Raw genomic sequence first — 27,771 nt, forward strand, 5'->3', positions numbered from 1 at the left:
CCCCCTATGATACAGCTTCTATCTCAGTTGCTCTTTTAAAGGAAAGACCTTGCTAAGTGCTAATTTCATTACCTATTCTTAGCCTTCATTCTCAGTGAATGAGAGATACAACATGGCTCATTCACTAACTCTATCACAGACAAGAATCTTTGGATTAAATTCTGAATCTCAGCTTCTCTCTATAAAAGAGGTAAATGAACTACCTCTCAGGGCTACTGTGAAATTTAATAATAAAAACTTCTTTCACATCATCTCACTTATTATTACCACACTCAAGACTCTTTAAGTGGAGTGTAAGAGGCAGTATGTCATGATGACTAAGTAAGTATTCTGGTTGTACAGAACCAGACCACTGTGGTTCATCAAAGCACAGCTCTGCTATTTCCAAATGAGCTTTATCTCTCTTGGGAAGCATACATAGAATTTCGTGTGTGCCAGGTCCAAGGGCTGAGACAATGATTTCTTAGGAACTTGGGCCAGGCCTGATTGCTGGTTTTGGAAGGTCTCCTGAGGATGTAGAGGATGGCTGCAATTCACCCAGGGGACAAAAAAGCTGGGGTGGACTTTCCGGGAGTGTTCATCTACATGAGCTTTCCTGGAGGCTGACATCTTGACTGTATCATTGGCACCAAGACCCAGCTCCACCCAACAGCTTGTAGGGAAGCCTCAGACCAAACAACAGACAGGGTGGGAATACAGCCCCACCCATCAGCAGACTTCCTGAGCCACAGATGCCTTTAGACACAGCCCTACTGACCAGAGGTCCAGGACCAAGTTTCCCCAGGCAGTGGGCAGGCACTGACTTCTCCTGCCAGGAAACCTACATAAGCCTCTAGTCCAACCTCATCCACCAGGGCACATACCAGAAATAAGAAACAACAATTCCAAAGCCTGTGGAAGGAATCCACAAACACAGGCCAGACTCTACATTGGGACCAGATGGACCCTGGCTCTTGGGTGACAAGAGAGGAGGGTCCTGCTGGGACACATAGGACGTTTCCCACAGAGGGCCACTTCTCCAAGGTCGATAAACATAACCTACCTAAAAAACACAAATAGAAAGACAGACACTATGAGGAGGCAGAGGAGTATCTCCCAGGCGAAGACACAAGATAAAATCCCAGAAGAAGAAATAAGAGATGAGGAGATAGGCAATTTATCTGAGAAAGAGTTTGAAGTAATGATGGCAAAGATGTTCACCTAGGGGTAATTTTAAAATTACCACATCCAGGCCCCACTACCTAGAAATTCTAATTTGTTTATTTATTCTCAGCTGGGGCCTGAGCATTAACTTACTTTTAAATTCCATAAGTGCTAATGTAGAGCAGGGATTAAGACATATGGCTCTAATGAGACTGATCTTTCTCCCATCCCTAGACACAACCTGTATTCCTCCCCCCTCACTCATCCTATCTGGCCAATTAAAATGCTAACTCCTACTTAACGGCTATCCACTTACCCCAAGGCAAGCACAGTGGGAAAGGTTTTCTCCATCCCCTGAACTTCTATAATACTTTATTTATTTCAAAATACTTCACTGCAGTTTGTATTGTAGTTATTTGTATGCATGTTCTTGTCTCCCTCTTCTGAGGGAAAGCCAAGTTCTTACCATCGGCCAGTTGAGACATTTTAGAAATTTGATCTTAACCCTTACAATCCAACATCCCTTTGAGGAAGGCATTACCCCCATATTTCATAAATAAGGAAACTGAAGCCAAGAGAAGTAAAGTGGCTTGCCTGAAGATTTGTAAAACTAGTAACTCTTTAATTATATTTTTCCTTTGTATATTACACATATCACAACCTCCTCTCATGTTATCAGACAGAAAAAAATATCCAATAAATGCGGAATGGATGTATAATTTTTAACTTTGGTGACTGAAAACAGATTCAAACTTCAGTCAACATTCCTAACGATTAAGGAAAAATGCAAGGAATGTATCCTGCCTGTTTTCTTTTCCAAGACAATTATTTCAAAGTCACTACTTAGTTTTGATATTTAAACTATACTTAAAAAGACCCCCGGCAAGGCAATAGCTTTGCAAGCTGATTTCTTAAGAAACAGAAAAGGATGAATCTGCGCATGTCAAAAGCCTAAGCTTGGATAACTGACTACTATCCTATAAATGAAGTGCACAACACAACAAAGAGCCTATGGGAGGCTGGATGGGGAAAAGCCGAGGAGAGCCGAGAGACTGACATACTTTTAACTGGCAGAGTTAAACACTTTCAGCTATCAATCAGAATGAGGACTCAAGACCAGGGATGGCTCGAGGTGAGTACAGCTCAGTAGCAGAGTGCATGCTTAGCATGCATGAGGTCCTGGGTTCAATCCCCGGTACCTCCAATTTAAAAGAGCAAGATAACCTGAGGGGTGTTTTGGTCCATGAATTTTACTGTTTATATTTTGACCTTTATCAGAAATCACCTAAACTAGGTTCTCATTCTAACCTCATCACTCAGTGAATAATTTTGCATTTATTTCTAATGTAGTTAGGCAGGGTAGCTCTTAAATTTCTTAAACAGTAAAATGCAGGGTTGGATTGTATTAAGGTGCTTTTAAATTTTGAAATTCTATCACGATTTTTTCCCCTTTATCTTGTATCCTTTCATGCTTTTGTTAATTAACTATACGTATTTCTAAAACTTGAGAAAACTTCAAATTTAAGAACAAGATCCACTCATTTAAATGGGAGCAAAAAGCAGTAACTATTATTTCCTCAATCACAATATTTGCTTGTCATCTGGTGACAGTTTTATCTAATTATATAAGAAAATATAAATTTCCCCGTGAACAGTAGGAGCCACGGTACTTCCTGTCCTACACTACATACTTTAAGAGGAGGTACCTGGTAGTTATTCAATATAGGCTGAATGAGTGAATAAATGAATTGAGACTGATCCACTAATAATAAGTTAAAGGGAATTTTTTTCCGGAGCTATGTATCAGCTCTCCTTAACTAGATGAATTGGCCAAAGGTATTTCACTTCAACATCCGTGGTAACATATGAAGCTGTAGGAAAGAAATAACTGAGACCAAAAACGGAGTTGATGATGGTTTAAAATCCTCAGACAATATGACATTTGCCCAGCATTTTAAAGGAAATTATAAACATGAAAAGTAATCCAGGGAAAACCCACTAGATTTTTTAAGCAAATATTTCAAATCACAACACTTGTAATTCTCCTCAATTTTAAGCAAAATGCAATAGTGCTCCAGACTTACAGATACCACTGGATAATACGTATATTACATATATTAAGAGGTCTATCTATTACTTTTTCTAAAGAAGTTAGTCCTATAATCCTAATTTTATAGGAAACTAGGAAACACTAAAGGCTTGAGAAGTTAGGTAACTTGACCCAAGTTTGTCTGCCTCCAAAGTCTATGCTCCTCACATTACAGCCCCTTGAAAACTGGGAGGGAATCGTCTTCTATTATAAAGAGTGAGGGAGTCTTCTATGATAAAGCATTTATCTTAACCCCTAAGTACTGCAGAGCCATTAAACAGATGAATAACAACTGCATCCTAGTGAAATATTAATTATAAAGGAGATAAACCCAACCAAGAATGTACTTACTCATTCCCGAGCACTCTCTGTCACCGTCCCAGACGTTAGAAACAGCATGTCCCGTCAGTAGGAGGTTAATTAAACTTTGGCTATTAATAAAAATTAGAAAGCAATTAAAATATGAATATACTCATTTTCAAATCAAATGATTCCTATAAGGCATAAAGTGATGATTTTTTACATTAAACTATGTTGTTTAAAAACTAGAAAAACCTTAGAGTTCTCATTTCACACTTCACCAAACAAGCACCTTGCTAAATGTATCACTTATTTTATCACCACAATGGTATCCATTGTTCCAAATATTCATATAAATTTAACAACTTTATCCAAAATATCAAATTTAAAAGGATAAAAAAAGCAATAACTTATTTTAGACTGATACTTTTACTTAATATCTATAATCATCTTAAAAATACATATATAATTGTTATTATTTGGTGTTTGATGGAAGATATGTGAATTTTAACCTCTGAGGCAGAAACATCTAAAGGGAAGGACTCATGTTAATAATCGATCACTGTCTTATCAATTTTAGCAGAATTCACTATAAAAAGCTTGAGAGGGGAGGTAGTCTCAGAGAAGAATAAAGAAAAAAATTTTTCTCCCAAGCAGGAAAGCATTTACAAATAGGTAAGGGTATACTTATTTTTAAGTCAAAATGAGTACATTTCATCTATTAAAAAATTTCATAAATGGAATATCAAGCAGAATTTGTTAAAATGCCCCCACTGCGATCTTAAAACAAAATACTTGCTACAATAAATACAATGCATGCATAAACCTAAAGTGGAAATTAACACTTCATACCTGAAGCAAGCAAAGCATAAAGCACAAGACTGCTCAAATTGATAAGACTTCATGCTGTCAACACTGACAAACAAAATTATCTGACTCAGTGGTGTTTTATCTTAAGCCAAATTCCTAAAAACAAAAGTCCACATAAAGAAATAATAGATTTTAACTACCTGCCATGTCCATAGACAGGATCTATCAAAGGTTCGCTTGAATCTTCAATTTCATTTTTTATGTTTTCAATGCCCTAAAGAAACCAAGAATTCATTGGTTTATTTTGAGAACTAAAATTTATGGTAGTTTTCAAACTAACCAGTTTATACTATGAATTAATAAAACACAATTATTTAAGTAACTTTTCTCCCAAAGAATTACCCAGATTTGAAATGGAGGTGCAACTAAGATAATGTGAGTAGTTCCTCTAAGAATCTTTTATTTTTTTCCATGGGCTGTATGTAAGAACATAGGTAACAGATCCAATGTCAGCATGTTGGGTAAAGGAGTAGAGAGACAGAATGTTTAAGTTTCAAGAGGAAGGAAGAGGAAATTATTTCATCTGAAAGTTAATACTCATTTAACTTCAGGTGAAATTAAATCTGAACCTATTATATCTGCTAAGGCGTCAAATGCATTTTCTTGGGCCATTAGAAGAATTTACTGGAACTAAATACATACACACATGAGAGCTGATAAGAATATAAATTTAAATACCCAAAAGGTATATTTGGTACATAAGAAAATAGAAGGTTTATTGGTAATTCAAATGTGCACCGACAAAATAAAATGTAAGCTAGGAGGGCAGGAAGATTCTTATTTCCTTGAAAGGCAATTTTCTGGTATTTTCAATCCCCTAGAAGAGCACCCAAATCCCTTAAGGTCTAGATACTGGATAAGTACAAGAAGACCTAGGCATTTTTAACTCCATCAATTCCAAAATCACAAAAGATAAACTGCCATTCGTTGCGCTATTCACCTAACTTTAACCATTGGTTCTGATTATGGCTATTTCTAAGAACTAAAGAGATGATAATCAATAATCAAAATATTAATGATTGCATAAATATTGTAGGAGAATACAAACAAGTGTGAGACCTTGCACTGGCCTTCTCTGTCAACACCTATACAAAGCAGACTATGATTAAGCCATAATGAATAATATGAACAAGTGACATAATTACTGGGGAGAGAGGAGACATCATCTCAAAGATGAATAACCAACTCAAAGGAGAACTACAAGACCTGATGGTTTTACTGGCTGTAAAGGACAATAGTCAGAGGAGGTATCAAAAGTTCTGAGCACAAAAAACTGGGAGAATAATGAACAGTCAAGATGAACTCGTAAGAAACCAGTCATCCTAGAAACCTCCATCACTGCCATTCCCCACGGCCAGCCAAACACCAAGCACTTTTGGTTCTTAGTCTTAAATATTCTAAATTAAAACATTTTTTTTTCTAAGTTCAAAACATGTTTCTAAATACGTTCTTTTTCTCTTCTATTCCCATGGTCATTGCTCTAGCTTAGGCTCACTTATTTCAGTAACTACTTTTCCAGTTTTCCTGACTCTAGTCATACTCCCCACACCAGCTCCCTCTAGCACAACTCTTAACCCAATTAAAAAACTTTTTTATCGACAAAAAGATCTTGTTACTCCATTGTTCACAATTTTGGTTTTGTTCCTGTTTTGGCCACGTGAAATCTAAAGTATTCTGGGCACAGTGCATTAAGGATCTTCATATTCTGAGCCTTTTCTACATAAGTGCCCAGTCTCATCTTCACAGCTGCCTTTCTGATATATAATGCTGCAGTAATAATAGTAAATTATAGCTTCCCAAATGTGTGTTATATCTCCAATTGATTATGCCTTTGTACTTGCTACTCCCATGGCTTGGAACATCTTCCCACAGCTATTCTGTCTGGAAAATGTGTCCTTATCCATCAAATGACTGCTCCTATATAAGGTCTACCCTTGATTCCACCAAATAAACTTAGGCACACCTTCTCCTATTTTCCCACCATGCTTTGTGCATGTAACAAATGTGAAAAAAACACTGCCATAACAGAAGTAACTACTAATGTGTCCATTTTTTTGGTTTGTTTAGGACACTGAAGAAGAATGATTTTTAAAAATTGTATCTCACATTGTAAATCTAGTCCCTAGCCTAGAGTTAATGGTCAATAAACATTTGTCAAGTGAACGAAGTCTGATCAGACATGGTGAATCTAGCAGGAAAACTGAGCCTTAGCAGAAATATGAGATTAGCACTTGAGGAAAAGGGTAGGACTGGAAGCGTACAATGTTGGAATTAACCACATAAAGGTAAGCTGAGAGAATAAAAGAGGCAAATAACAAGTAAAGATGGAAATGATGTTATAAACAAAAAAGTAATTATGAGGCATTATAGAGAGAGAACCAGTACAGTGATTTATCAGATAGGTTAAGAAAGGGAGTGGGGGTTAGAAGGAGCTTCCAGAAGTGTTTAAGGGGCCAATGCCAGACACTGCTAAGATCAAAGAAAATAAAATTCAGAAGAACTTACTGTACTTCATAATTAGAACATTATTGGTAATCTCTGCAGTCAAGAAGATCAGGGGTGAAAGTTGCAAAGTGGTTAAGTAACAAGCAAGTGGTAAGGAAAGAAGTTGATTCTTCATTATCAACATAAGGGGTATTTATTTTGAGAAAAGAAACAAAATCAAGAATAAAATTTCTCTTCACAGCAGGAAAATACTAAACTCAAACTAATAAAAACCAAAAGAAGGATCTCCTTCAACAAACCTTTGTCAGTAACACAGAATATAGAAAAAGCAATACTCCAAATTTGTTTCCCCACATTGAATACTGGTCCAAGACAGCATCTTTCAATTCTGATAAACTTCTGAATGATCTCTTTCTGGGGGGAAAAAAGGAATTAAGTATTAACACCATGATGACACTGACTACATTCATAAATGGGAAAAAATTTTAACTGTCTATTACATTAAAATGCATACATACAAACAGGAGATTTCTGTAAGTGTCTCAAATTTTTAAATACAAATTGAGCCATTAAAAGCAAAAGCTATTGCTGACAACTGTCACTGTATATAATAGATACCATTAAAATCAAATGTCTACTTGCTAAGGAATGTCTTCATCTCCTAGGTGAACTGTCTGGCATCAGTAACTTCTTCAATGATCATACAGTTAGTTATTTAAGGAATGAAGTGGCCCTCTTCTAAGATATAGTTAGCAACCAAGAAAACTTGACTTTTGAAAGCCTGAAAATTATTTAACAAATATTTGAACACCAAAGATAAGGTGTACATTAGTGACTTCTTTGAAAACAAATTAATGTATTTCAAATCAAATTTGATTCAAATCAAAACAACCTATAATTCTATCAACATAGCTATCTTTACCTTTTATTTTGTAACAAAAAATTTAAATACCCTAATAAAAATATGGCACTTTTCATGAGAATTACAGAAAGTATATTTCGGCAAACAATAAATAATAATGCAAACATTTATGCATATTTATACTACTAGAAATCTTTATATTCACTTGGAACAAAGAAACATTAACCTAAACTGATTTTTCTATTATAATAATGAAAAAGCTTTTGTTATAAAAAGTGTATTTCAATAGTTAATTTAGGAATCAGAATATTCCTTTTTTTAAACTGAAATATAGTCAATTTAAAAATGTTGTGTTAATTTCTGGTGTTCAGCACAGTGATTCATGTATACATCTATATATATTCCTTTTCATATTCTTTTTCATTATAGGCTATTACAAGGTATTGAATATAGTTCTCTGTGTTATACAGTAGGAAATTGTTTATCAGAATCAGATTATTTAAAGTACACATTTATAAATTATTTTTTTTCTTTAAATCTGAAAACAAATTAATCCTCAAGCATATAAATCTGAGTACCTCTCCACAGTATGAACAGACTTAAAATGGCAATGTTTCCACAAGGTAAGTATTTTAAATGTTCCAATGTTACTTACTGAATTAATGCATGAAATCGCTCAAAGCCAAGCTCTTCGACAGCCAAGGCAGCTATACATAAAAGACACTTTTCAGCACTACACATGGCAAATAAATGACACAAGATACACACAGCAGGCTGTAAATACTTTCGAGCAATCAAAAGTTTCCCTCTTTCCTTACTCCCTTAAAATTCTCACTTTACTTTCACCTTTAACATAAATTTATATTTGAACATCTTAGTTACCACGATTATAACTAAAATGGATTTAACACTGAGAATGTAGAAGGGTAATTAAACAATAAACATTTCTTTTCAATTCAGTTGTGCTAGGATAGTTTATAATATATGAGAAATTATTGACAATCATAGTGATTGACACATAACTGTAATGTGTCCTGCACTTTTAAATAATCTTTCAATTCACAGAGCCAAGTAAAATCCTCATAGCTAATCTTCTTGCTTTGTATTATAAAATCTTTAGGCCTGATGCTTCATCATTAAACCAATGTGTATAAAAAGGCAGAGCACTTTGAAAGTACACAGGTTCAACGACAGCTTTAAGTTTGTTTCCTCATTTATTCGTGTAACTGTTGAGAAGTTTTCAGTAACTTATTTAGATTGTTTATTAATATGGTTCAATTATAAATTTTTTTAAAAATCAAAGGAAATCAAAGAAAGCATTCAAATCAAAGGTAATGTCTATTTAGCACTTTTCTAAGTGCCAGGGCCCCTTCTAAACACTCTACAGGCCTTAACCTCATTTAATCCTCAAACAACTCTATTATCCCATTTTATAGAAGAGGAATCTGAGGCACAGAGAAGAATTCTCTCAAGAGCATAAAGCAACAAACAGCAGAGCTAAGATTTGAACCCAGCTAGTCTTGGCTCCGCAAAGATGAACTCTTTAAAGATATCATAACACGAATCAAAATGCCTACTCTAATTTGTCACAATGAACAATCTCATATATATTTTATAAAGTAAATCTTCGTACTTTCAAATATTAATTCTCACTAGAGTTGAAGAAACTGACTCAGTATGAATTAAAAATTAAAATTCTGATTTATAATTTAAAATGTCACATGATTCTAATGATTTCCAAAGTCCAGTTTTAATTTTCAAAAGTTTCAAATTACTTTTAAAATTCTGTAGAAGTCCAAATGGATTAATTTAAATAATCTTTTGATTTGTGTGGGAAACAAACTGAAATTGAACCTGAGTATTCACTACTGCAAACATGTGTGCGTTACCAAAAGCCAAAACTAAACACACCACACAAGCCAATGAAATTAATGTTTGTACAGAATGTAATACTGACAAGGGGAAAAACACTTCACATTAAAAATTTCAGAATAAAATAAAAATTCTACCTAACCTTTTCCAAATTGTACTAACTGCCCTGCAGTGCCTGATTAACTAAATAATTTTTACTGGGTATTCACCATGAAAGCTGACATAAAGATAGTAATTTAGAGAAAAGAGGCAAGCAAAATAAAAAGCTTAGCAGGCAAGATGGTGGAAAAATATAAAACACAAGAAAAAGAACATAGCTGGGAATAAAGGAAAGAACAGGTAAAATAGATTGTTATATGGAATAAAAAATTTAAGATAAGTTCATTTCATCTGTCAACATGTAAGGAAACTTCGCAACTTTTTAGTTACCAAAGCTTTTCAAATTTATACAATATTAAAAACAAATTTAAAAGTTTTATTTCATGCCTATTTTTAAAATGAGGGAAAGTAAATTGGAATATGACTAAAATATGTGTTTTGAAGAGGAATTAAATATAATATGCCCACCTAAATCAGTTACTGAAGTACCAAAGTTAACACATGAGGCCATTTAACCTAGAGCAGTGTAACCTGTCACCACAGAAGTGTACAGCATATCCCACAGGGAGCACACAGTATACTAAGATACTAATAAAAAAAGTTACAGGAAAGATCTTTCTATTTTCTTACATATTAATATGTACACTGGTTTTAAGTACATATTCTTTAAAATAACTTCTAACTAGTTCAACTGTTCCTATTAAAATTTTAACACCCTAAATAAAACTACTAAACAGGCTTATATGCATCCCAGTAAAACCTGGAAAATGTTTTAAAAACAATTTTAATGACATTTTTGACTATCAACTTTGTGAATATTTTTCACTTGTTTTCTTCAACTGTCATTATCAACTCTAAAATATATTAAATTCTCTTTGAAAGGCTATGTATAAAAGGTTTGAAAAGTAAATGTCATTTAACTACTTAAATTTTAAAAATTATTCCTTGCACATGTACTACTAGTAGAATCTGCCATTGTAACTGCAAAGGTAAGAGAGAGAAGACACTGACATCATAGAGACATTTCAGCTTAAGGGGACAAGGTGCCTCACAGACAATCCTATATGGACAGTAAGACGGGTATCACAAGCAACTGAAATTTACTTCCTAGAACTTCAGTGTTTAATCTCTCTATAAACAATTTCTGCAGAGATGATAGTTAATGGAATGCACTACAGGTAGAATACAATAAGTCACTTATTCGATATAAGCATTTGGAACGACCAGTTATCAAAAGCCACCTACTAGCAAGATAATTCCTGAAAAGGAAACCAGAAAAGCAACTCTATCTAGGTTCTGTACCACCAGAAGTCTCCATTTTACTAGTTCATTCTGGTAGTTTTTAGGTCAATTACTTCAGAATTTCAAATACCAAAGACCACAGAATATATAATTTTTGTGAATAAGAATAGCTGTTATTTAATTTATCTTCAAGTGAAATATTCAAAGTATGGAAAAACTTAAATGAAGGCAAAATTAAAACGCATAATTAAAACTACCTTAAAATAATTGATAGACAGTAACACTGTCCAAAAAGTTCAGGAGGAAAAGAAACAACATATAATGAAGAAAAATGTCCCCATCTTTGCTTTAAGGAAGCAATTAGAGATATTTAAGGAATTTTCTAAAATTAAAAAGAAAAAATTTCTTTTTTTTCCCAATACCAAAGAAAACACTAAGGTAGCTGAAATTAAAGAATACAGAAATATGTTCTTTAAGCTTTCTAAACAAGAGTTCCAAAGCTCAAAAGAGATTGTCATCAAGCAGAAGTTAATTAGAACTTTTTTTAAGTTTAAGAGACACATTTTTGTTTTCCAAAAATGAAAGAAAAAATAAATAAATATAATATTCTCTGGTAATTAAAATAAAGGAGAAACGAAAAATACTACTAAGACTCATGAATTAAGCTTAGGCTAAAAAAGAGACATTATAAAAATTAAAATTTTTTTTCTTAACAGTTTCTAATAGTTTTATGAGAACAAATGTACAAGAAATTACTTCAGGAAATGAAAGTATATCTTACAAGAATGTTCCACTTGGCAACTAGACTCTGCAGGGCTCCCAGAAATGCCAGCAGTTTCCTCAGATGTCTTTCCTCTTAACCACAAAACCAAGCAGTAGGATCCAGAGTTGTCACAACAAGCACTTTCTAAAATATCACATAAGGTATGACAAAGGAGTTCCTTCCGCTCTTCGTCTAAAAATAACCAAAGTATAAGTTATAAGAGGGGGAAACCTGTCATAAATAACAATATTAAGAATATGTTAATTTAATGAGGAAAATCAAACATTTTTATTGGGGGAAAATTCATGAATAACTCATCTTAAATTATAGTGTAGAAAAACAATGTGTTTGAGGGTTACAATGTCATGACTACTAAATATTTCCATTAACGTGTAAAAGAATCCTGGAAAATGCAGAATTAAACACCAGAAGAAAGAATACGCTACGTGGAATCATCTGATACTGACTGCCCCTTTCTTAGGCTGCAAATGGAATATTTAAGCCATGAGGTTGCCTTCATTTTAGAACCAGGCCTACTGTAAAGGCCTGTTGAGACCTCTGTTTTTCCCCAGTTCTGAATTCGTCTGATGTCTTTGATCTCCCTGTCCCACAGTGGGTAAGGATAATGAGATAACACACTGTCAGCACATATAAAACCACACATCCCATTATATTAGCAGAGGCCACTGTGGTTATGTTGCATAATACAGAAACCACTGACACTGTGCTGCAGATTTGAGCACTAGACATTTATAGACAATAGCACAAATGTTCAGTTTCTTCCTGAACCTAAGCCACCCTCCCTCTTTCAAGCAATATTAATCTCCAGAAGTAGTACCACTTTCTGAACTTTCAAACAACGCTTTGTAAAATTTTATGCTATAGGGAGGTTTCTCTCTCCCCTAATAGATTAAAAGTTCTTTAAAGATAGGAACTGTGCCATTCACTTTATAGCCATCCCAGCAGTTATAACAACACTATATAAATTTTTTATCAATGTGAATACATTTCTGTGCAGAAATATTATAAATTTTATTAATAAAATGCTAATAGTATCATTTGATTAGTTTCTTCTCTACCAAAATCTATTTTGCATTTCAGCTATTAATTAATTAAAAATACCTGACAGTGACGCTTTAACTCTTCAAAATCACTAGTACATTCTATGTGCATGCTCTGGAATGGAAGCTGCTCTGCCCTTATATAAAGACTGCAATTATAATATATTCTACCTTCCTCCAGCAGTTATTAAGTTCACATAAAATTGTGTAAGTGAAGGAAATATCTTTGTAAACTGTCACGCAGAATGCAAATGCTTGTTATTATCAGGTAGCACATACAGCTCTCTGACTTAATCATATTTCAGAAGCCATGACAGCTTCATTTGTGATTGAATTCAGAATTACTTGCAGTACTGTTTGAATTGTGTAAGACATAATACTGAAAGATGCAGAAATACAAAGATAATTCTGAGTTTCTGCTCAAAGCTAAATAAGGCAAAACAAACATAAATGACTACTCCTCATGGCATGTTATTATTTAACAGTTCAGGGAAATGCACCAAATGATTTTTCGCTTAGTTATAATATCCCGTGTTAAAATTCTTACTTCGGAAAACCAAATTTGGAAACACACATTTTTAAAATTTGGAGTTGCTGTCTGTGACACTGCCTGAAACATTTAACAAATAAACCTCAGGGAAAAATAACTCACTAATAAGTTTACTTTTCAAAGATAGATAATTTCACCTAAATTACTGCCAATGAATCCTGCAATGATCATTTATAAAACAGAAGATGGAGTGAAAGTTTATAAAAGATACTGTCATACCTGGGCAATCCCTCCAGGAAGACTTCTCAGAAGAAAACAGGAGCTTCTTCAAAAGAAATGCCTTTATACAATTAAAGTAATAATTATTAGAATGCAATTATTATAAACATACCTTATATTATTCTTTTATTTTAAAATGGAAAAAAAAACTAACGTGTACCTTCTTTCTGATCTTTTGAATAACGCTATAAAAATTTCCAATGGTTCCCTTCACAGTAACTGAGCATAATTATTTATTCTGAATACACTACTATTACCTTGACTCTAGATCCACACAATTCTTCTTCTTTTATAACATGTATTTTGTGGCAAATAGAGACTTGATTCAAAATAATAGCCACATAACTGAAAAAATAAAGAGATTTATTACTCCATTCACAGAGGGAAGGCTCTGTCAACCAGGAAAAAGTCTACATTTCTCTTTGATTCCTTCGGGGGAAAGAAACCTAAATACAAAAGTGGTTCTTCTCTATTAGCTCTGATTTGTGATACAAGAATACCACTATGTGGGTCATCACTTTATTATGAGGAGCTCCTAACTTCCAGGCTTAACTCAAAAAGCTTTAAGATTCCAAAGGAAAAAAAACACTGATTTCTAACCTTTCCTTATGTGAGCCAACTATGTTACATTGGTGATTTGACAGACAGAAATTGAGTGTAGAATGTTTCCTTCACAAAGTGTAGTTCAAAGGCTATCAGCATCCTGGTCACCTGACTTGTTTATTTAAAAGGAAGGTTCTGATGTTCCACCTATTATACATGAACCTCCAGGGGCTGATTCAAGAAAAAGAGGTTCCTGGTGGTTATTACTCAGATGTATCTGAAAACAGCTGTGCACAGATAAGAGGACTGCTTTCAGCCGGACACACCTAGATTTGAATCCTGGTTCCTTACTTTACTAACTAAAATTAATAATAGCACAAACTTTAAAAGGCTGCAGTAAGGATTACATGAGATAAGCTATTAATACACTTGGCACAGTACCTGGCACCCAATAAGTAATTATTTCAAAGTACTTGAGCAAAAAATTAAGTGATGTTCTGATATTCTCATAGAAATAAAACCTACAATAACTACAATGAGGTGCTGCTGCTTTTCCCCCAAATAACAAAAACCATCAAAATGAGTAACATAATATTATAAAATTTTGGACAGGTGAGGTGGGACACTCATTCTTCACCACTACACAATCTTTAGCATTGTGATACACTTCCTTCCAGTCTTTCTTTCGTATCTGCTTACAATTTTAAGTGAGAAGCATGAATAATGGGTACGTGACTTTTCCACATTTTGTTTTCCCACACAATGCATAACTCTTAATCTCTAAATGTCTATCAAGCTATTAAAATTTAAATATTATTCTGTGTTTAAACTGCATTGTACATTAGGTTGCTTGTAAGTTTTTTTAACTACTATAAATATAAAATATATTCAGACTTGCACTAAAAAAAATTTTTCTTCTGAATACAACCTTCTCCATAGTAATGATTACTTATTTAGGAAGGATTCACAGAAGTACAATTATTGCATCAAAGAATCTGCATTATTATTATGCAACCAAAACTTTCCTGGTACTCAACATACCAGCTCTGAAACACTAATGTATAAATTTTACTCTTTGTACTCCATAATTAGTAGGCAAAGCTCACTCAAATTTTTAAAATAATTCTAATTAAAAAAAAAATCAACTTTACTGTCTAAAGAAATAAAATAATGACCTATAACAGATATACCTTAGAATCAACCATAAAGGGAATTTTTTCTCTCCTTCAGAGAATACATTTTAGATTTAATAGTGTAAGTGTATGGAGCATCATATTTGAGATGAATTTACTTTGCAGCTAACAGTTCAGCAATGCATTCTTTATGCCCAATGAATAATAAATACTGGCATTAAATATGTATTTTCAAAATGTGCTGATTAAAACAAACAATAAATTCAAGCTTCTTTGATAACAATTCTGAGGTGACACTGCTGTTTAGACATTGTAAATATTACAGTAAACTGAAAATTTAATTCTCCATTTTAATAATGTAATGGTATAAACCAAATCAGCCTATATACATCAAGATTCAAAATCAGATACACATATTGAGATTAACCCTACCTTTTGTGCAAAGAAAAAAATCTTTTTTTTAATTTCAGGAATTCTGTTCGAAATCAGTTGCTACTAATTTTATTTTAAATACCAAAGCTAGAGCCTAAAACAGTACATACTGTCAACTTATATTAAAAATGTATAAAATTTTAGGCCATGAAAATATTAACTCATCTTCAACTTTGTAAGAAAATTGTTTTTATAGACAGAACTAATGTAAATAGTACCACTGCTATGATGTAACTATCTGTGGCATAAAATGTTATTACTCAACAGGATCACTGTATAAGATGCCATGGTCATTAATTCCAAATTTTCTGAAAGAAAGGAACACTTACTTTGTTTTCCTGAAAATAAAGACAGCCAAAAGGCTATTGCTTTGCAACCTACTCATGCTCTGAATTCATTTTTAATTTTGGATATTTAAAGCAATTTACATGAACAAAAGTTAAGAGGTAACTCATCATGCCTCATCATTATATACAGCACAAATAATAGAAAACAAAAAGTAAAGTCTGAAACGTTTGAACACGTCCCTCTAAGGAGTTGGTAAAGTAATCTGTGTTACCTGAACAGGTGCAATAACAGCACAGGGGCCACCTTCAAACTGTTCTAATGCAGATCCCTCTGATTCACTAAACACAAAGCCTAAAAATGAAAGCAAGTAGCAAAGATTAAAAACGTAATTCAAGTAGTAGCTAAAAGAATCTTTAATGTACTTTGCTTTGAGAAAGCTCGCTTATCACAACAGCAAAATATCAAGTCAGGTGAGTACAGTGGTTCTCATCTTTTGGGGGGGGGATCAAGGAACCCTTTGAAAAAAGACATGGAACCTCGGCTCCCTGCCAAATGCACGTACACACACACACACACACACTTCTGCACCCAGGGACCCCTCTAAGTGGACTAGAGAGATGAAGTGTGGTTTTAGTAAAGGGACACTAAATCTGATTTTTAAATAATTTAATTTGAAGGAAGAAGACTAGACAGACTATCTGTTGAATTTAAACAGAATTTTTAGGACCCTTCTCAAACAGTATCTTTTTTAGTTTCAATCTTTGAATCATATTCTATAAGCTAAAAACTGAAAAGGATCATGCATAGTGGATGTGCTCATGTTGTCTCTATTTTAATTTAAACATTACCCAACTAGCACGGACTGAGAGCAGCTGGTGCAGGCTTCCCCAGGCACCAGCATACAGCAGGGGGCTTGGAGCCGGAAGTCAGGAGAGGGGAGTCAGTACCTGTAAGCCTTCAGGCAATCATTCCACCTCCCTAGGCCTCAGTGTACTTAGCTTTAAAATGATCACTTCCAATCTCAACATGCGAGGAATATGTCAAATTTCACTAACGGTTATAATTCATTCATCCAACAAACATTTAATGAACATAAAGTACTATATCAAGCATCTAGGATATACAAATGTCATGAGTGACAAAGTCCCTGGTTGGGAGAAGCCAAGAGTCCAGGTGAAGACAGACATACGAACAAATAATTACTAAAATAAAGGAATAAATGAGTGTTACAACAGAATTATGAAGAAAGTATTGTGGATACAGAAAGGAATGACTTTGCCTGAGTCAAGTCATAACAGGTTACTTTGAGGCTTCTATTCAAGAATAGAAGTTTACCAGAGAGGCAAGGGTAGGAGAAAGACTTTCAGGTAAAGAAAACCACCTTTATTAGAGGAAAAAGGTTTGGTAAGAGCAGGACAAGTTTATGATCAGAGGGAAATTTAATGCACCTGAAGGGCAGTATGGGGGAGGGATGCGTGGGATGGCAAACAGGAGGAGGGAAAGTTGACAGGATGTTGACTCTGGAAGGGCCACACCATCACAAGCACTAATTAAAGTGGTAATATTACTACTAATTTAAGTACTAATTAAAGTAATTAAAGTAGTAATCAATTTTTTCCTCTTTTTTTTTCAAGAGACCTATTGAGATGTGCAAAACTAATAAAAGCAACATTATTGTGAGAGGAGACACTATACTCAAACACCATACCCGTATTTCTGAAATAAAAGATAAGATTTGATGAGTATGTGCAAGTGGGTCAAAGTTTTGGTACAAAAGAAATTAGAGCTGACTCTGAGGTTTCCAGCTTGAGACACTAGGTGATAGCAGGGGAGATAAGGAATAGTATGGAGGATCCCATTCCATCCTCCACCTCTCTCTTTACCTTCCAACCTCTCAAACGGTATTTAAACATGTGTCTCACATATTTAAAAACAAACAAGCAAAAATTCTTAAGGTTCTACCAAGAGGTCTTGGTATTTACCCAAAAGGGTTGAAAACCTACATCCACACATGAAAACCTGCACACATTGTTTACTGCAACTTTATTCATAATTGCCAAAACTTGGAAGCAGCCAAGACATCCTTTAGTAGGTGAATGGGTAAGTACACAGTACATGTAGAAAATGGAGTATTATTCAGCATTTAAAAATTACCCTGCAAACCGTGAAAAGACATGGAGGAACCTTAACTGCATATTGTGAAGGAAAAGAAACCAATCTTCTGGACAGCAGCATGTAAATCAATGAAGCTAGAACACCCCCTTACACCATACACAAAAATAAACTCAAATGGATCAGAGACTTAAACATAAGACAAGATACAAGAAACCTCCTAGAAGAAATACAGGCAAAACATTCTCTCACATACGTCTCAAAAATGTTCTCCTAGGGCAGTCTACCCAAGCAATAGAAATAAGAGCAAGAATAAACAAATGGGGCCTAATTAAACTTGCAAGCTTCTGCACAGCAAAGGAAACCATAAGTAAAACAAAATGACAACCTACAGAATGGGAGAAAATTTTTGCAAACGATGAAACTGACAAAGGCTTGATCTCCAGGATATATAAGCAGCTCATACGACTTAATAAGAAACAAACAAACAACTCAATACAAAAATAGGCAGAAGACCTAAACAAGCAATTCTCCAAGGAAGAAATACAAATGCACATGAAAAAATGCTCAATAGCACTAATTATCAGAGAAATGCAAATCAAAACTACAATGAGGTATCACCTCACACCAGTCAGAATGGTCATTGTTCAAAAGTCCACAAATAACAAATAAATGCTGGAGAGGCTGTGGAGAAAAGGGAACCCTGCTACACTGCTGTTGGGAATGCAGTTTGGTGCAGCCACTGAGGAAAACAGTATGGAGATTCCTCAAAAGACTAGAAATACACTTACCATGTGACCCAGTCATGCCACTCCTGGGCATATATCCAGAAGGAACCCTACTTCAAAATGAAACCTGCACCCCAATGTTCATAGCAGCACTATTTACAATAGCCAAGACATGGAAACAGCATAAATGTCCATCAACAGATGACTGGATAAAGAAGATGTGGTATATTTATACAATGGAATACTATTCAGCCATAAAACCGACAACATAACGCCATTTGCAGCAACATGGATGCTCCTGGAGAATGTCATTCTAAGTGAAGTAAGCCAGAAAGAGAAAGAAAAATACCATATGAAATCGCTCATATGTGGAATCTAAAAAACAAACAAACAAAACATAAATACAAAACAGAAACAGACTCACATATAATACAAACTTGTGGTTGCTAAGGGGGAGAGAGGTGGGAAGGGACAGACTGGGAGTTCAAAATTTGTACGTACTGACAGGCATATGCAGAATAGATAAACAAGATTATACTGTATAGCACAGGGACATATATACAAGATCTTGTGGTAGCTCACAGTGAAAAAAAATGTGACAATGAATATATATATGTTCATGTATAACTGAAAAATTGTGCTCTATATTGGAATTTGACACAACATTGTAAAATGACTATAACTCAATAAAAAAAAAAGTTAAAAAAAAAAAGAAAGAAACCGATCTGAAAAGGCTATATTCTGTATGATTCCAACTATATGACATTCTGGAAAAGGCAATACTATGCAGACAGTAAAAAGATCAGTGTCTGCCGGGGGCAGGGGGAGGGGAAGAAATGAATAAACAAAGCACAGAGGATTTTTAGGCAGTGAAAATACTGTATCATATTATAATGATGGATATGCTCCATTATATGTTAAGATTCATAGGATATACCATATCAAGAAGGAAAACTATAGACTTTGGGTGATAATCATGGGTCAATGTAGGTTCGTAAGTTGTAACAAATGTACCATTCTGGTGGGAGGTATTGACAATGGGGGATGCTGTGCATGCTGTGGGAGCAGAAAGTATAAAGGAAGTATCTGTACCTTGCCCACAATTTTGCTGTGAACCTAAAATTGTTCTAAAAAGTAAAGTCTTAATTTAAAAAGTCATTTGATCATTAAAAAAAAAATTCCACCCAAACCTCCAAACACCTCTCTCAAAGCCTACCTAGTTGTCTATATGCACTGTCTCAATTTCCTTACCTCCCAATTTACTCAACCCACAATAACCTGGTTTTCAACCTGTGACTGCTCCAAATTTATTATCATCAAATTCATCAATGACCAGACAGGCTATTTCTCAAGTCTTTTCTTATTTAATCCCCCAGAGAATCATCTGAAAGAAAGACCACTGACATCTGAAAAACTTTTGGCCCTTGGCTTTAGTCGTCCATCTTGTTCCAACTTTCCCTTTTCCGTTTTATTTTCAGTGTTGTTGATCAACTCCTAAATGCTTAAGGTTCCTCATGTCTTGGCTTTAGAATCTTTTTTTCATTCTACATGTTCTGAGTAACTCATCAGCTCCCAAGGCTTCTTTTATGGGTTATAATCAGGTAATTCCCCAATAGAGCCCAGATTAGAACTCCAGATATAGAGAGAATTTAAATTTCTTAACAAGGTCCTGTATGGTCCAGCTTCTGCCTGTATCTCCTACCTCATCCTTGGCCACACTCCATCTTTAGACTTCAGGCATGCTGAACTTCTTTCACTTTCTCAGATATCCACTTCCTCTCTGGTTTCTTAGGTTATGAACATGTCATTGTCCCCTTCCCTTGAAACACATGCTAATTCTTTCTTTGAAAAATTCCAACTTATATTACAGTCTTCACCTTAAGGTAAGGTCCTCTTGGTTCAAAGCCCCAAAACGTTATCTTGTATCTGTCCATCTCTGTCCCAATGCTAGTCCACATTCCGGCTCAAACAACCATCATCTTTGACTTAGAAAATTATTAAGAATTTCCAACCAGATCCCCCCATTCCACCCACATTTCACCTCCACCCTCATCAATTCACCAGAGTTATCAGAGAAATATTTTAGAAATGGAAATCAGTTGTCACAGCCTGCTTAAAACATTTCAGTGGCTTCTCACTGCAGTTACAATAAAACTCCACCCCCTTTTCATGCCCTAAAAGACACTGTATGATTTATCAATCGCACCTTCCCTCAGTTCATTCTTACCTTCATCACCTATGATGATTTTAGGCCCTTAGAACATCTCAAGGTCTTTTTAACTGGGGCCTTGATACCTGCTGTTCACTCAGCATGAAATGCTCTTTTCCCTTCTCTCTTCATGTAGCTGAACCCTTCTCATTCTTACCACCTAGTTTAGGTATTAACTCCTCAGAAAGATGTTCCCTGACAAATTTAAGTATATCTTTCCCACCATCCCCCATAGCTTTGTGAAGCTGGATTTTCTGCATACACTTCAATCAAAACAACGTATTACAACAGACTGAGTGGAGAAGCAAGTGTGACAATCCAGCTGTCTTCTAACGAGCTAGACGTTAAAGGGACTTAGAAACATGTAAAACACCACAGGTCTCATTATTTTTAAAAAATTTTTCATATTGAAGTCCTTAATAATTTTTAAGAGAGTAATGGGGCCCTGAGTTTAAAAAACCTGAGAACGAAATCTTAGCAGGCTTCCAAGTTAAAAATATTGGCAAACAGGAAGTGAACAGACATTACTGATTGAGAGTGAGAGGAATGAGGAGGGGAGAGAACTGAGAGAATGTTAATGCTGAAAAACATCAGAAAAGCAGACAGGATAAAGGACTAAGTGAAACACTGAGGACTCAGCTAAGGTTTAACAACTACATTTGTACTGATGCCCACCACAATTTTCTCCAGCAATACACAACAGCTTGGGAGAAACAGAATAGAGAGGCTAAACGTAGGATAAGAAACAGGTATGGTGGATGGAGTGAACTTAATAAGGACAAATGAGAACCCAGGGCACTGGTTATCACACCAAGACAACCAAACCTGAGGTCCAACCTAGAAATAAGAGGTGAAGCCAAGGGTCCTCTACTCTGTCTATCTCTTTCCCTGTTGGGAAGAAGAAAACGGTTGCTGGTGTTGGGTCTAAGTGCAGAGGAGAAATAAGGCTCTGTCAAACTTTCAGGGTGTGTGATAAATATATATCAATAATGGATTATTGCCTTCCTTAAAATAACTAATGTAATTCAATTTTCCAGACCCACGGGTGGGGCTTATAGTTTGAAATGCATTATGGCGAGCTGCTTTTGTACTTTAGAGATAAAAACCCCATGGAGAGAATTCTAAACACATCAGCTTTATGCCAAATTCTGTTTCATTACACTATGCATGTTTGAGTGTGTTAACTGATAGTGAACAAAGACTATTAGAGCTTAAAATGAAGTAAAGTCAGAGAAATGGAAATAAACTATTCCATCCTAAAACAAGACGAAGCTAAGTAGCCATCTTCTATAATATGGTTTCACTTGAGTTCAAATTTTTTAGGACACAGAGTTAATTTTCTTGCCATGTGTTCTCATTTTTTTTTTTTTTTATTATTTCCTAGTTTTAAGAGGAATTACCAGAAAATGGCTGTGGGTTTTTTTCTGATTAGATCTGAAATTAGCTATCTAAAGCATCTGATCCTAAATATACAATTTTGTATCACATTCCACAGCACTAAAGACATAGACGTCTTTCTCAGTTTTAAAGCTCATAACTGAACTATGAACCTCTTTGCAATTTTCCAGTCTTTTTATTTTCAGGTGACTGACTTACATGATTCGAATCAGTCTGACAATGACTGCCCCTACTGTTCAAGCTGCCCATAAACAAAAGGCCGTAGAAAGACCTCGTCATTGTAAGTTAAATAGTATTAGTGGAGTAGACTCTGGACTGAGCCTTAGTTTCCTCATCTATAAAAGGGGGGATAAATACACTCATCCTTTGCTATCTCTTGGGGTTGTTGCAAGGATTAAGTAAGATTTTCAAAAACTGTGAGGCATGATACAGATGTGAGGTATTATGATAGATACTCTGAACTGAAAAAATTCATTACATACTGAAAGTACCAAAAAATTAAATTTGTCACATAAGCTTACAAATTGTGAGTTTAAAAAAATTGGGTTTTAGGTGAATTATGATTTAGGTAGGTTGGAGAAAGGAAAATCATCTGTATTTGAAATAAAAGCCTTTCAACAACAACAAAAATCTTTGAGGTGCTATGATCCACAGTATTAACTTATCTTCACTTTGGAAGACAAATCAATGATACTGGTGTACCGTTTTACTCCTTTGGCAAAATGTTAAAAATAAATCACATTATAATAAACATCATACTTTTAGACCTTTACCCAAATGTTTTAACTCCTTAATACATTTTATACTTTTCTATAATTTAACTGATCCCTCACTTTTCCAAAGCTATTTGGAATCTCATTTTTTTATATATTACATAACAAAAATTGCCCTATACTAAAAGCCTCAAACTCTAATTTCAGTCAATTACAGCTCCCTCCCCACCTCCACCCCAAAGCACAATGAACTGCTTCTATAAACAGCAAAATTGGGTTCCTCTTCTGGCTAATCTTTGGTGAAGCAATGAAGTAACTTAAAGCTTGAAGGAAGGGGAGAGAAAAAAGGATAAAATGATTTCTTAAGAGTTTATAGTTTAGTGGGGAGGGTACAGCTCAAGCGGTACAGTGCATGCTTAGCATGCATGAGGTCCTGGATTCAATCCCCAGTACCTCCTCTAAATATAAATGAATAAACCTAATTACGTCCCCGCTCCTAAAAAAGGAAAAGAAAATTTTTAAAAATTAGATTTAAAAAAAAAGTTAATAATTTAGATCAGGAGTTGGCCTGTTTTATAAACGCAGTTTCGGAACACAGCCACACCCATATTATCCAGGGCTGCTTTTGCTGCAATGGCAGAGATTCGTATCAAGAGGAGACAATGAAGGCACTGGCCCTTTGCAGGAAATGTTTGCCAAACACTGGCTAGACAATCAATACTGAAAAGAAAACAAATTCTCAATAAGTCAAAATGTTTTCACTTATCTGAAGATTAATACTCACTTCAGTTAAACCTAGATGGCTCTTATTTTGGTTCTGCTGGGATGAGGTCAATGTGGCCACTTCCCACCATCTCAACTACTACTATCCTGGTCTAACCACTTACTTTTTACCCCTTGAATGACTGCAGTTCTCTCTCATCTGGTCTTGTTATCTCTCAGTTAGTTCACTACAGTTTACCCTCAAACACTGCAGTCAGATCAGCCCTTTACAAATTTGTCATGTTGTGTCTCTCCTTTGCTCCAAACCTTCCAGTGACCTCTCATCTTATTCAGAATAAAAAACCAAAGTCCTTACAATGGCCTATAAAATTTTATATGATTTGGGTCACATTATTTCTTTCATCATCTTTATTACTGTCCCCCTTCCCTCATTCCCTCTCTAGCCAAACTAACCTCCTTCATGTTCCTTGAACAAAAAGCCAGACAGATTCTGTATTAAGTCTTTCATAACGGCCATCTTCTCTGCCTGGAACACTCTTCACGTATCTGCATGACTAACTTGGTTACTTCAAGTGTTTGCTCAAATCTCATCTTAAAACGAGGCCTGTCCGTGTTTCTTCACCCTATAACTCCTTATTTCTTTACCTTCTATTATATACACTTAATTTATACTGTGTTTATTATTTGTCTTCCCTCGCATCTTACCAAGTCTAAGCCTGGAACACTGTGGGAAGAAGGGAAGGAAGGATAAATTGTGCTTAAAAATAAGGGGGTTCAAATACACACTTTAGAAAGTATTATAGGCAACTGAGCAGCAGGGAAGCAGGCCGGAGTAGGGAGTTAAATCTCCAAGTTAAAAAACAAAACAATTTCAAATCTTTAAATTATGTGACTTATTGCCTTTAAAATAAAAATGAGCCAGAAAACTAAACTAAACTAAACAACAACAAAAACCAGCCCAAACCAAAACTTTCCTTTCTTTTTCAAAGAAAAAGTATTTGCAGAAGAGAATTATCTAAAACTGTCAAATCAGTTAACACAGGGGGAAACAAAAAAACAACTCCTACAGTGGTTTAATATATCGAAGGAATTTAACATGACCAATCAATAAAGTTTCATAAATAGCATATTCCTGGACATAATTCTATAAATATTTACCCCAAACACAATCCACCTACACCTTGCTTCCAAAAGAGCAATGAGATTACAGATGTCAATTCAAAGCACAGCTATAGATGATGAAATAAAGCCAAAGCTGATGTCACATTAGGACTGCGGTAAGGCAAGCGCAGAAAAGCAGTAGCTTGTGCCTGTTCCCACAATCCCAGGTCACTGCACGGCAATCTTCAGCAGTGTTTTCTGCCTCTAAGAACGAATAAATGAATACAAAGTTAACAGCAAAACCGGTAACAACATCCCTCTGATTCAGAGATGGGAACTTAATACTATTTGGTTGCCTTAAAATCGTCATCAATGTAACACCTTGAGGAATTACACAGCCACCATACAACTACACTCTGAAGAGCAAAACAGAAATGACTCAATAAGTAATCCTTTATTTTGAAATGGTATTGACTGAACATATCTTGTTAAGGAACTTCTGTACAAATAAAAGGTGGCAGAGCATTCTAATGTCATTATGAAGTTCTACTTTAGTGATTAGCCATCAAAGATACAGTAATTTCTTGTACTGTCAGGGCACGGCCAGAGAGTGATCTCTGGCTTCGTCTAAAATAAAACATTTTAAATTAAGCTACCATTTTCTAAGTGTCTACTATATGTCAGATATTGTGCTAAGTGCCTAGATGTATTTACTTGCCTTTAACCCTCACAACAACCCCATAAAACTGGCACTACTAGTATCTGCACTTTACAGAGATGGAAACTGAGGCTTAAGTAAGTTAAAAAATATGAACCTAGAACTCAGGTATGCCCATTCCAAAGTCTGCTGTTAACCATTATTAGAACTGCCTCTCTGAATTCTTGAATCTGCATCACAGTATTAACATAAATGAAGCTGAATATCACCTGATTCTGTATTGTATTATTAGTTAATTAACAGGAAGTAAAACTTATCTCAACACTCACAGTCTAGTGTACTTTTGGGCTGTTCACTATTAGGATAAGTGAGACAAACTGGCAAGCAAGTTTTAAAATAAAACATGCAAATGTGGATGTCCAAGATTTCAGAAAATATTAGTTAAGCGACATAATTAAATGTGAAAAAAGAACAAAACTAATTACATGTCATAGACATGTAGAAACACAAAGGAAAATAACAAAAACAGAGCTGTATTAGGAGGTGGGAGAGCTGGAATTCACTCCCACTTTTATCAATCTGTGCAACTTTGGGCTGGTTGTTTAGCCTTCGGAACTCATTTCGCTCATCCTCAAAACAAGAGTAATGGACTAAATAACCTAACTGTAATATATTACGATTCTGATTTTACCAGCTCTTAAAAGAGAAGTATCTGAGAAGGAGGAAGGGATTACTTAAACCCTGAATTTTTGTTACTAATTTTAAGTAATGTGTCTATTGTGTTTTAATATTAAAACTTAAGTTTGAGTTGACTAGTAGCATAAAGTGCCCAGGGCAGAGCCTAGGAGGCGCTGGGATTCCATAAATGGTATTTTTCACTTCATTATTCGTATTATTAATAAAACTTCTTATATAACTCAAAATCCTGTCTGGGTAATTAGATCGGCACAGAAAGTTCTATGATCCATATTCCCTTTAACTGTAACAGACAGCAAACCACCTCAAAACCGGGGACACTTTGGGTCAAGAGAACACTTTGCAGCAGCAACATCTGATTTATGCATCGAGCACCACGCCTAACCAACCACCACGCCTAACCAGCTAATTAAAACACAACAAAATCGCTTTCTGGAATTAGCCACGGCCACTTCCGTGTGGACTTTGCTCGCTCCAAAATTAGACCAAACGCCCATACCACGAAGCCTTGTTAGGGGATAAAGATTCCGGCGGCCAGAGCACTTCTTGAGAAGCTGACACCGCGGCGCAGGGCACACCTGCGGTGTCACACCCTGCAGCCCGCCAGCCGCCCCTCGCCTCTCCCGCCGAGAGGCAGCCCAGGGAGGGAGCGGCACAGGCGCTCCCGCTCTCCAGCGGACAGCTGCAGCCCTTCGGCACTCAGCCTCTCCCCCAAGGCCGGCAGGGCGTTTCTAGGAAGTCCGGTTTCAGCGCTGAGCTAGGGGGCTGGGGCCGAGTGCCGGGCGCGCGAGGGGGTCCGCGCCCGCGGCGTCACGGGCCGCCTTCCCGCGGGGCCAAAGGAAGCGGCGGCAGGAAAGGGCAGTCCTGCCAGGGTACCTTGCGTCCAGCGGCAGAAGATGGTGTCGGAGAGACCGGGGCTGCTTTTGGTGCCCCACACCAGCTCCATCAGCTCTCTGGTCAGTTCGGACATGATGGGGTACCGGCGAGCGGGTCTCGGCTTTCAGGACTCCTGCCCCGGCACATGGGGGAAGGGCGGGCTCGGAGACAGGCGTGGCGGGGCGGCAGCGGCCGACGAGCTGCGAGGGCGGACGGGCGGAAGGCCAAAGGAAGGAGACCTACTTGCAGGGACCGCGCCTGTCAAGCCGGGTCGGAGCGGCGGCGAGCAGTTTCCCCTACCGGAAGGACTGCGGCCACTTCCGGCTCCTCTTACGCCGCCGCCCCCACAGCCGGAGGGCGCGGAGCCGCCTCCCCGACAGCGGAACCGGGGGGCGGGAACTGCCGCGGACGGCTGGGGCCGCCCCCCGCCTTTCCGAGCCCAGTCCTCGCCCCTTCGGAGCGGCGGCGGCGTTGGTGTTGGCGGGAGCATCGCTCCCATCCTGGAATACCTGCGTCCTCTCCGCACTGCTCTGGGCTTAGCTGGAGGCTCCGGGGGCCCAGAACGTGGCCTAGCCTATACCTTAAAATTAGTCGTATTAGTTACGCTGAAGGACAGCTTTAAGGCGACGGTTGAGTCTCGGTGAGG

The 27,771-nt window shown here is 36.3% G+C and overlaps 1 protein-coding gene across 7 annotated transcripts in view; it reads right to left on the reverse strand.

Annotated features, from left to right (window-relative positions):
• Positions 1-27,440, reverse strand: part of MINDY3 (MINDY lysine 48 deubiquitinase 3) — an 82,551-nt gene extending 55,111 nt beyond the window's left edge. For 2 of the 7 annotated variants that reach the window (XR_012067017.1, XM_072954941.1), the window contains exons 1-8: positions 27,126-27,436; positions 16,183-16,262; positions 13,516-13,576; positions 11,704-11,877; positions 8,365-8,416; positions 7,147-7,261; positions 4,543-4,616; positions 3,584-3,663 (exon numbers count right to left, since the gene is read on the reverse strand). Coding sequence is in view for 6 of the 7 variants with exons in the window: in XM_072954941.1 (XP_072811042.1) it covers positions 3,584-3,663; positions 4,543-4,616; positions 7,147-7,261; positions 8,365-8,416; positions 11,704-11,877; positions 13,516-13,576; positions 16,183-16,262; positions 27,126-27,219 (730 nt within the window). In the remaining variant the exon portion in view is untranslated. Of the gene's footprint in view, positions 1-3,583; positions 3,664-4,542; positions 4,617-7,146; positions 7,262-8,364; positions 8,417-11,703; positions 11,878-13,515; positions 13,577-16,182; positions 16,263-24,247; positions 24,270-26,748; positions 26,970-27,125 lie in introns of those variants that run through there. The other 5 variants (XM_072954936.1, XM_072954938.1, XM_072954937.1 and 2 more) reach the window with 5 other exon arrangements.
• Between the last annotated feature and the right edge of the window lie 331 nt (positions 27,441-27,771).

The sequence above is a fragment of the Vicugna pacos genome, chromosome 35 (genome assembly GCF_048564905.1).
Source record: "Vicugna pacos chromosome 35, VicPac4, whole genome shotgun sequence".
NCBI classification, from domain to species: domain Eukaryota; kingdom Metazoa; phylum Chordata; class Mammalia; order Artiodactyla; family Camelidae; genus Vicugna; species Vicugna pacos.